General features: G+C 34.0%; 1 protein-coding gene across 1 annotated transcript; it reads left to right on the top strand.

The window, feature by feature from the left end:
* Positions 1–9,178: 9,178 nt before the first annotated feature.
* LOC126940883 (beta-citrylglutamate synthase B-like) lies at positions 9,179–11,172 on the top strand. The gene has a single exon (XM_050767110.1). It carries the CDS (start codon positions 9,367–9,369, stop codon positions 10,525–10,527), a length of 1,161 nt encoding a protein of 386 aa, XP_050623067.1. The 5' UTR covers positions 9,179–9,366; the 3' UTR covers positions 10,528–11,172.
* Positions 11,173–12,059: the final 887 nt, after the last annotated feature.

The raw sequence follows: 12,059 nt of genomic DNA, 5'->3' as shown, positions 1-12,059 counted from the left end.
TAAAATAATTCTTCATCAGGGCACATTTTTAACGTATTTATTCCAATTCAAATTTCTACTTCAATAGCAGTACAATACAGGCATACTTTAGCTAATTTTCTTTAATTCCTAAGTACTGGTTTCCATATAAATTATATATATAGAGAGAGTAATCTCCAATGAGTCAATTAGTTGCTGTAGTTGATAAACATAGTGCTATTCTGGGGTTTCAAAATGTAACAAAAATTGGTTTGTTCAACATAAAATTATTATTAAAAAAGTATGAGTTGCAGCTGTGCTGGTCTACTCAAACTTTCCCTGTAATATTCAGATCTACATATTTTAACAATAAATTTTATCTTAACTTTATCTAGAAAGTATCTGTAAAATCAAGTGAGAGTAAGACACAGGAAGATAAATACATGCTTTTGTTTAGTAGCAAATGCATTTAAATTCTCTGCTGTTGTTTTTTGTTTTGTTTAGTAATCACAGTAGATAAAACAATGTTTCTCTTTCACTTCTGACATGTAAGGAGTTTGGAAGCAATCACTCTTGTCCTTACAACTAGAAAAAATAGACAATGTGAAAAATCAATGACTTTTCTGGTCCACCTGAGAACCGAAGTCACAGAATAAACTATCATCCCCAAATCTGAAGAGACAAGCCCATCTAGCGATAAACAGGAGCTCTGTAGCAGAAGTCACTAAAGCCATAAAATGGTAGAAGCATTTATATTAAAATTTCACAAATTTTGTGGAGTTTGAGTTTTAACCTACTGAAGTTTGGGTGTAGACTGAGTTGAGAGTGAGAAACTCCTGAAAGCTTAATCTTGGAGGGTTTGCAAATTTTCATGAGCTTTACCCCCAGAATCTCCACCAGGTTTTAATGGTGAAGGGCCCAGAAAGATCCCTTTGTCACTCTGGAAAAAGGAAGAAAACAGTATCATTGTGAAACCTTCAAAGAGTTATCTCCATAATGAAGTATTCTTCTCCCAGAGAAATGGCATCACCAGAACACAATTGTGAAAGAAATACCTTTTGTCTCCAGTTCCTCAGCTTTTCTGTCTCACTTGGAGGAGAAAGGGGGAATATATTCAGTGTGAAACAGGAGTTCAAGAAAATATATTTGGAAACTGAAGTCAAGCTAAGAAGTAGTAGATGAAAAAAAAAAAGAGACCAAAAAAAAAGGAAGAAAAGAAAAGAAAAGAAAGTGCTTTACCACTGAACAAAAGCACTTCCCAAAGCCATAGTCTCAAGATATGATTGCCAAAGGATTAAATGTATTCAGAACATTATGGAATAATCCTCTTTCTGCACATGCCACTGTCACATCAGTAGGGTTCCATTCCAATAAAAGTGAATTAGAGCTGAAAGGCTTGCAAAATATGGACTCTTTCTAAGAAGAATTACTTAGGAAAGCCCCCAAACAAGAGGAAAGACAAAAACAAAGGCACTAAAAGAATTGTAGCTACAACAAACATCAAAAACAGCTCCATTCCTACTTAGATTAACATAAATACTCACACTGGAAGTCTTTTTATGTCAGTTTCTATTACTTGATATGACATATCTAGCTTTCAATGAAAAAATTGCAAGACGTGTCAAAAGGCATAGCTACTGGTCATGCTAGACAAAAAATGTAAAACAAATGTGATGAATGTAAAAAGCAGGTATCATGCAAGAACAGATGGGGAATGTACTCAGAAAAATGAATAAGGTATGAAAGTATTAAAATGAAACTCTAGAAATAAAAAATCTTACAATGGAAATACAAATTAACATTCATAGGGTGATCAGTATACTAGACACTAACTAGGAAAGATCGGCGACTCTGAAAATAAGTCAACTGAAATGTTACAACTGAAATGCAAAAAGAAAAACATATGAAAATATAGAATAGAATATTCAGAATATAACAGAATATCAATAGATATTGTTGAATAATATCTAAATCCATAACACATATGTAATTGGAATACAAGAAGAAAAAGAGAATAGATAAGAAATTAATATTTGAAGTAATAATGACTGAGAACTTTACAATATTAATAATAGACACCAAACCAGATACAAGAATCTCAGAGAATATCAAGCAGAATAAACATCTTAAAACCCCACATTTGGAAATTGCACATTCAAACTACAGAAAATTAAAGATGAAGAGAAAATATTGAAAGAAGCCAGAGGAAAGAAAGAATGTATGAATTTATAAAGAAACAAAAATATGTATTACAGTAGACTTCTGTTCATATACCATGGAAGCAAGAAGGAAATAGAACAAACTATTTAATGTTCAAAGAAAAACAAAACAAAACAAAATGCCATGCTACACTTCTATACCTAGTAGAATATTCTTTTAAAAATAAATGGCAAATTAATGCTTTCTCATATAAACAAAAACTAGGGCAATCCATCACCAGCAAATTTGCTCTGCAAAAAAGAAAAAAAAATGTTAAAAGAGTTATTCAGGTAGAAGGAAAATGATTCTGCCAGAAAATTTAATTCACATAAATAAAAGAAGAGCATCATGGAACAAATAAATAAAGTTAATATAATTGAAATCATCTAATGGAATCTCTTTCCATATGCAGGATGTTCCTGGTGCTTTAAAAATTGAACTCACTTATGTTTTGTTTTATTTCATGTCATTCAATTTTTAATTTAATTATTTTCATAGGTTTTGGGGGAACAGTCGGTTTTGGTTACACAAATAAGTTCTTTAGTGGTGATTTCTTAGACTTTGGTGCACCCATCACCTGAACAGTGTACATTGAACTTAGTGTGTAGTATTTTATCCCGTGCCACCCCCTACCCTTTCCCCCAAGTCCCCAAATTTCAATGTATCGCTATTCTTTTGCATCCTCATAGCCTAGCTCCCACATATGAGTGAGAACATGCAATGTTTGGTTTTCCAATCTTGAGTTACTTCACTTAGAATAATCTCCAATTCCATCCAGGTTGCTACATAGATAAATATAGATATAGATATAGATATACATAGATATATATGTAAACATTACATACATATACATATATGATATTACATGTACATATGTATATAGACACATACATATACATATCTATATATAGACATGTATCTATACATATCTTTTAGAATTGCCCCGTTAATTATATATATACATACACACACACACACACACACACACACACTACTCAGCCATGAAAAGGAACAAAATAATGGCATTCACATTCTATCTATCTATCTATCTATCTATCTATCTATCTATCTATCTATCTATCTATCTCTCTATCTATCTATCTATCTATCTATCTATCTATCTATCTATGTATCACATTATCTTATATACTTGTTGATTAATGGGTATTCGGGCTGGTTCCATATTTTTGCAATTGCAAATTGTATTACTATAAATCTGTGTGTGGAAGTATCTTTTTTGTATAATGACTTCTTTCCTTCTGGGTAGAGACCTGGTAGAGAGATTGCTGGATCAAATTGTAGGTCTTCTTTTACTTCTTTAAGGAGTCTCCAGACTGTTTTCCATAGTGTTTGTCCTAGTTTATATTCCCACCAACAGTGTAAAAGTGTTCCCATTTCAATGCATCCACACCAACATCTATTGTTTTTTGATTTTTTAATTATGGCTATTCTTGCAGGAATAACATGGTGTCACATTGTGGTTTGGATTTGCATTTCCCTGATAATTAGTGAACTTGAGCATTTTTGCATATGCTTGTTGGCCATTTGTACATCTTCTTTTGAGAATTGTCTGCTCATGTCCTTAGCCCACTCTTTGATGGGACTGGTTTTTTTTTTTTTTTTTCTTTGCTGATTTGTTTGAGTTTTCTGTAGATTCTGGATATTTGTTTTTCGTCCGATGTATAGAATGTAAAGATTTTCTCCCAGTCTGTGTAAATCCACTTATGTTTTGATTCATAGATTTTACCTTGTTATATATGGGGAGGGTGTACTTAATACTATTGATTGGGCCTGTTGCTTCAAAAACTCTCTCTCATTTTTATATTGAATCAAAATTTTCAATTCTTAAGCATTTAAAATACAAACAAACATTAGAGACTATCATCTGTTAATATAGTACCAGAGTGAATTAACAGCCACAACTAAGAAAAAAAATGATAAATGAGTCACTAACTTTGTGCCTGAATACTTACCTAAAAGAAAAAGATAGAGAAAAAGAGAAAAACCTTACAATATCATAGATTGCCATCTTCATAATTTTGCTTTCTTCTGTCATCATGAATAGAATGATCAATTTCTCATTTAATTTGCCTTTTCCTTCCAGTTGAATGACTCTGAGTTTATTTTAATCTGATTCAAATATAAAATTAAAATAATAATCCAATAATAACATAAAATTATTAGAAACAGTCCCAAGTGATAAAGATTAGGAGGTAAAAAAGTTAAAAGCAGGAGAAAAGTCAAAGCAGCTTGGTTGATGACATTTTCTCTCAATCTCCAAATCTAACCATTCTCCACTTTCTAAGCCAACAGCATAAGAGTAAGAAAACACACCAAATCTGTGACAACAATGCTATCTCTTCATATAGTTAGTTCACATTCTTAATCCTTCTATGAAGACAACCATGAGTTGACATAAAATTAATTGTGCTTTTACACCATAATTTGATGTTTGACAAGCCATGAGATATTGATGAACAAGGTTTAGTTTATCACGGCATCGTATCAGCAATGTTTGCACCAGAATTGAGCAGATAGTGAAATTTGTTTATAAACACTAAAGCAGAGTCAAGGATCTGAGCAATGCTGAGCAATTGTGTTACATTGCTGCAAGCTAATTTAGTGTTTTGGGGCTATATAGATCATTTAATCTGTCACATATCCTACTGTCCTGAATAAACCAAAATTAAGCATATTTTAATTTTCACAAAGAAACTGTTATTCATTTTCCAAGCCATCTTCGTATCATGGGATTAAGGATAGTCTTATAGGTTGGCTATGTTACTAAAATTTAGGGATGGTGTAGAACTTGATATCAGTATTACTAAGTATAGAAATAGTCATTTTTAACCATTTACTGGTACAAATAATTGCCCTTTGGCTAGTTTGTAACAAATAGGCTGATTTGAAAAGTCTGGCACTGATTACATGGTTGTTCTTAAGGCCACGAACAAAGAAAATTTGAAGTATAATTTTGTGGGAGGAGAGTTCTAGTCTTATATAATAGTCTAACAAAGTTTATAAGAGTACTGTGATTTTCAGAATTACCTTTCCCAACATTTGCTAAATTAAATGTGGCACTTCTCAAAACATTGAGCAGGTACTCTTATTTAAATCTGCCTCTATGTAATTTTACTCAAATTTCATGAAAATGAAAAATGAACATGTTATTTTCTTCAAGAGTGGATGAAATTATACAGAAAAAGAGATACGGGTTGAATTTAAAATAGTGTTTAGCCAGCATTGATTTATCCTATCACATATATTCTATAGAATATTCATAAATAATAAGTTGAAATATGAATTATCTGATTCTATTGTTAGAATCCAGATTGATTCCAAAATGTATTATGGCAACAGAGCAAAAGAATTCCATATCTTTTAGAATTGTCCTGTTAATTTTATCACAAACATCATCGCTAAATATAATTAAAATGTAGTAGGTTGATGAAAGATGTAGAGATGGAGACAGGAAAAGATAAGAAGGGAGGGATGGAAGAAAAGTGAGAGAGAGAGAGACAGAGAGAGAGAGAGAGAGAGAAAACACCTGGCAAATAGATAAAAATTCTTAGAGCCCAAAATTAAAGATTCTCAGAAGCCAAAATGAAAATCAAAATGTGAATGTGAATGCTGAGAGGAGACGTAGTTCTAACCTTCATTTTACCTTTGAAACATTTGCTTTACACTAAAGAATATGTTTCTCTTTTGAAGACCACTTGAAATTGTGGAAGAAGGAGTCAATTCTAGATCTTATCCAAAGTTCAGTGTGAAATAAATACTTTCACATGGGAACATGGACCACAAAAGTCTACAAAATCATATGAGGATGAATTAGATATGAATTCATCCTGCAAAATGGCTTACAAAGAGAATTTGTCTCCTGGAAAACTAGTGCTGAGTGAAGGGAACAAATTCTTGACTAGGAATAGGTTACCATAGGCTAGCCTACAAATGCATTTGTGTTTCAAATTCAGACTACCTCCATCATCCAAAAATTCTGAAGTCACAAAAAGTGAACAAAAGCAAAAAGTCGGCAATTGTCAGTATATTCATCCAAAAAGGTTTCAGTGTGGGATTACAAATCTACTCACCAATAAAAATTCCTACTTCCCTGCAACTGTTTCCTAGTCGGATGATATTGAAACCTAGAGGGACAATGGGATTATGTAGTTAAGACAAAGAGAAGCATGTAGCCTAGTATATCCTTTTTATTTTTCTCACTATAGGCTTTCAATGGCCTAGACAAAGAGAAGACAAAGAGAAGCACATGGCCGAATCTATCTTTTTAATTTTTCTCACTGTAGGCTTTCAATGTGGAGCAGTGCTAAGAGTGTGAGGAAGAAGACTTCTGTTAAATTACATGTTGAGTTTACATAATTTTGATTTAATTACTGCAATAACACTAGTATTGTGACATTAAATTACTAAGAGCATACCTAAGAATTGATATGCCAAAGTCCAATTATATATAGATACATTTCTGCATTCCTCAAAAAGTTAAAAATAGGTATACCATATGATCCAGTAATTTCATGTCTGGGTATTTACCTAAAGAACTGAAGTAAGGATCTTGAAGAGATATCTACACTCCCATGTCCATTGCAGCATTATTTACACTAGCCAAGATGTTGAAATAACCTAAACATTCATTCATAAAAGGGGAAAGAAAATGTGGTCTACACACACAGTGAAATACTACTCAGCCATAAAACAGAAAGAAATTCTGCAATATGTGACAACATGAATAAACCTGGAGGACATTATGCTAGGTAAAACAAACTAGTTACAGAACAACAAATATTGCATGAATTTTTTTCTGTCTTAATCTGGAAGACAAATGTCCATACAACCTCAAAGGAATTCTAGGTGACTCTAACAATCCACAAAAATGTGAGTTATTTGGGCTCAAAAAGACCCTGGAGAAGTATAACTTTTTAATTTCTTTTCCTCAAGTGACATTTTTCAAGCAAGATAGGTCAAATATTTTCCTCTGAAAATCTTCTTGAGATAACTGTCAGGTTTTTTTGTTTTTGTTTTTGTTTTGTTTTTTTATTCAAAAAGTAGAGTAAAACTTTTTGAAAGAAGAATCTCTATAGGGATTTTTCTCTATGCACACAGCAGGGTTTGACCCTAGGTGAACATACCCCCTAGAGAGAGTAATTGCTCAGCTGAAAGACAGAATGGCCTCACAGTCTGAAATTCAGAGAGAAACCAGAGACTTGAAAGATAGAGATTGAACAGCATCACTACTTTGGTTATTTTTTTCCCTGCATGATTGTGATTATTAATTTTTTTTTATTGTGGCCCTATTATGTACCTGAAGTACTGCTTCCTCTTTCTTTCTCTACTGCATTTGAAACTCATATAAATGGGAAAGAAGATTGTCCCGTACATAAATGCTGATAACATTTAGCATTTTTATCTAAAATCATTTTTGGCATTAAATACAAATTAGGGAAGAGTGGAAGTATAAAAAATAGCTTTTAGATTTTTTTTTAAAACTTTTCACTCTTTTGAAATTCCATATTAGTACAAATACATGACTACACTATTGAAAGATATTCTATGAGAAATAATTTATTAAAGTCCTATTTTACCTACATTATTATTTGGCAAAATTCAGGAGCAAGCCATTATGAAATATATGCACATTTCTAAGAGTAGCATAAGATTTTTAAATGTTAGTCAATACTCTGTCTAAATTATTTTTCTGTTGTATAGGTTTGTATGAGTTATTTGATATTTTCTTGCAAAATGTAATTTAGTCTAAATTTTTTTCTCAAGATTACAACATTAAAAGCCATAGTACTTACAAAATACAATAATTCTCATCAAAAATAATTATGAATTGTAATAATCATAATCCTTTCATAATTATATGTTAATACATCAAATATTATAACCATTCCTTGCAATGCTTCAAGTTGCTGAGATATCATTTAATTCAACGTAATTTTTAAATTATGCTACATACTTGTAAAATCTTTTTGACTAACTTTGAAGCTGTGTTTTTTACTCTATTGTCACTAACCACGTTTGTTAGAATTGTATTTAATACATTTAAATTAAAATGAGATTTCTTCACGTATGAAATAAAAAGGGCTAGTTATAATTAAAGAGAATTTCTCTTCTATATTCTGCATACTAATGAAACATCGGGAGGTATTTGAAATGTTGCAGAAGGCATAGAAATGAATGGAGAAACCAGATGCTAGAAGTAAAAGAAGTATGCTTGGGGAAAAGACCAAGATAAATGTATGAAGGAAAAACTCACTTTTGTTATGGTATAGATTCTCTACTAATTTTTAAATCCAGCACAACAATGACCATTCAACATGACTGTTTGTTTGTAAGCCATGCCCACAATCTCCACCTCTATTCAATCAAAAGATTCATAAACTTACACACATGCACACATTAAAAAAAATAGAGAAGTTAAACATATTGCGTGGGGGAAAATATTTTTAAAAGTATATGCACTGATTGACAGAATCTTTATCAGAAATAAGTAAATATGAGGGGAGATCAGGAGATCATCTGTGGAGTCAGGAAAAAGAGAGTAGGGTAGATAAGGGTCAAGGAAGGGAGTACTCCTAAGTGATAAATTGTGATTCTTTCTGGAAAATCCTCTATTTTGTAATATGAGCCAAGACCTCTTGGACTCTCTTACTCTATGCAAATAAGACAAAGATGTGATTGAGGTGATAATATATTTAATTTCAAAACCTGAAATTCTTTTAGATTGAAAAGGTATAATAAAATGAACACAATTGATAAGTATTATTGACTGACTGAAGTATGTTGTCCTTATGAATATTAAAAGATAACCCAAAGTGTAATTTAGTACTATATGTTCCGGTTCTCTAATGAATTAATGAGCCTAGCTGTTTCTAATATTCAGAGCATTTTCTTTAAAAGCAAATTACATTTCAAACTGATCTAATTATGATTAATTTTTAAATAATTGCCAAGAGGTTTCTATATCATTTATTTTTATGGTTAAAATTTTTGAGATGAGCTTCCGGGTTTATGGATTCGTGGGCTGCTTCCAACTGCTAGGAGGGTGGTGCACGCCAACTCCGGGACCGAAGACCCTGTGCTCAGGACTCTTCCAGACCTCTTTATCTGGCTGTTCATCTTCCATAATCAACTGGTAGACATTACATCCAAGAGGAAATAATCCAGGCAAGGAAGCACAAGCTAATCAAGATGTGTAGTTCTGTGGCTGCCAAGTTGTGGTTTTTGACAGATCGTCGCATCAGGGAAGACTATCCTCAAAAAGAGATTTTACGAGCGCTGAAGGCCAAATGTTGTGAGGAGGAACTGGACTTTAGGGCTGTGGTGATGGATGAGGTGGTGCTGACAATCGAGCAAGGAAACCTGGGTCTGCGGATCAATGGAGAGCTAATCACTGCCTACCCACAAGTGGTGGTAGTCAGAGTACCAACCCCTTGGGTGCAGAGTGATAGTGACATCACTGTTTTGCGCCATCTAGAGAAGATGGGATGCCGGTTAATGAACCGACCTCAAGCCATCCTGAACTGCGTTAATAAGTTCTGGACATTTCAAGAGTTAGCTGGCCATGGTGTTCCTCTGCCAGATACTTTCTCTTATGGTGGCCATGAAAATTTTGCTAAAATGATTGATGAAGCAGAAGTACTGGAGTTCCCAATGGTAGTAAAGAATACGCGGGGTCATAGAGGTAAAGCTGTTTTCTTGGCTCGAGATAAGCACCATTTGGCTGATCTAAGCCATCTTATTCGCCATGAAGCACCATACCTGTTCCAGAAGTATGTTAAAGAGTCTCATGGACGGGATGTACGTGTCATTGTCGTGGGAGGCCGTGTGGTTGGCACCATGTTACGTTGTTCAACAGATGGGAGAATGCAAAGCAACTGCTCATTAGGTGGTGTGGGGATGATGTGCTCATTGAGTGAACAAGGGAAGCAGCTAGCTATCCAGGTGTCTAATATCCTGGGGATGGATGTATGTGGCATTGACCTGTTGATGAAAGATGACGGCTCCTTCTGCGTCTGTGAGGCCAATGCAAATGTAGGTTTCATCGCCTTTGATAAGGCTTGTAATCTAGATGTAGCTGGTATCATAGCAGACTATGCCGCCTCCCTTCTACCCTCTGGCCGGCTCACCCGGCGTATGTCCCTGCTCTCCGTGGTGTCCACTGCCAGTGAGACTAGTGAGCCGGAGCTGGGTCCCCCAGCCAGCACTGCTGTTGACAACATGAGTGCAAGTTCCAGCTCTGTTGACAGCGACCCTGAAAGCACGGAGCCAGAGCTGCTCACCAAGCTCCCAGGGGGCCTGTTCAACATGAACCAGCTGCTAGCCAATGAAATCAAACTACTGGTGGACTGACTCCACTGGTAATTAACCAACAAAACCCTTGTAAAACTTTCTTTCTTTTTTCTTTTCTATTTTTGAAACCAGCTTGCAATGCTGTTCATGGAGGATGCTCAGGAAGATGAGAGAAAATTAGTAGGATTAGTTGGAGAGAGTGGGAGATAGATGAGACCTCTGCTCGTAAGATGTTACTTTCATTTACAAATCCTACAAATAGAGAGGCAGAATAGGTGGGGTATAGAAAAATGTCAGGCTCTCATAGTTCCCCTTTAAATTGCTAAAAATTTGTATACTCATAGGCCATGAGGAACAAATACTTTTTTTTTTCATGGTCCCTTGCTTTTGTTTTTGTACAAAAAAAAAAAATAATAATAACAGTTTTGCTACAAATATCCGAGTAGCATAACTTCACATTGTGTTGGAAGATTTGTCATTGAGGAAAACATCTGCTTAAATTACAGGAATTTTTGTATTATACAGCTCTGAAAATTCTGCCATTTCCTTATTAACTAGCAGCTTTAGTTTGTAGTTTATGAAATCTCGAGGGGCTCTTTTACTGGGATTTCTTATTTTTGTTTTTTGTTGTTTTCCCCTTAATTTGGTGGGAGGGTCAAAGTGACTATAACCCAATAAAGACTTCTTAATGACAAAAAAAAAAAAAAAAAAAAAAAAAAATTTGAAACAGTTAAAAATTTAATTAACTTTTTTTGTAGAACATAGTATTTTTTGAAAAAAGTATTTTTCTAAATATACCGAGATACGGCTGGGCATGGTGGCTCACGCCTGTAACCCCAGCACTTTGGGAGGCGGAGGCGGGCGGATCACAAAATCAGGAGATCGAGATCATGGTGAAACCCCGTCTCTACTAAAAATACAAAAAAAAATTAAATTCGCTGGCCGTGGTTGCGGGCACCTGTAGTCCCAGCTACTCAGGAGGTTGAGGCAGGAGAATGGCGTGAACCCAGGAGGCGGAGCTTGCAGTGAGCCGAGATAGCGCCACTGCACTCCAGCCTGGGTGACAGAGCGAGACTCTGTCTCAAAATAAATAAATAAATAAACAAACAGAGGTACTTCATATGCTCAGAATAAATTCGATTAAAAACAAGAATTACTCAATTCCATTTTTAAGTGAGATCTGTAAATACTGCAGTTCAAATACTTTCACAAAGTTTTTGGGGGGTTTTTCCCTCCCTGATTCCGAGAATCTTTCTTTGGCAAATAGTTTTTATAAGACAAAATTTATCAAGTAAATTGTCATCGTTTATAAATTTTTGAGTATATTGCGAAATGTAGATGATTCAAAATTGCTGACTTTACCATTTTCAGTTTATTCAGTAAAGGATTATCAATTCATCCACTTAAAGATATAAGGACATAAATGGATTTTTCCCACATGTCCGTGTCCGTATATTCTAAAGTTCAATTAGATAATTTTTAAATTAAATAATTTCCCATCACTAAATTTGTTTAGATTTGTTTTGCTTTTGTGAGGTAAACTACAATAGCTTCTTGTTTGCATGTTTGTTTTCAGTAATTGCAATTCACTA

The sequence above is a fragment of the Macaca thibetana genome, chromosome 17 (genome assembly GCF_024542745.1).
Source record: "Macaca thibetana thibetana isolate TM-01 chromosome 17, ASM2454274v1, whole genome shotgun sequence".
In the NCBI taxonomy this organism is placed as follows: domain Eukaryota; kingdom Metazoa; phylum Chordata; class Mammalia; order Primates; family Cercopithecidae; genus Macaca; species Macaca thibetana.
The sequence above is the reverse complement of the archived record's forward strand: the minus strand, read 5'-3'. Positions and strand labels throughout refer to the sequence as shown.

Bases quoted from the DNA above. Each gene is read 5' to 3' on its own strand.
- LOC126940883 (XM_050767110.1), top strand. From the start codon at position 9,367: ATGTGTAGTTCTGTGGCTGCCAAGTTGTGGTTTTTGACAGATCGTCGC.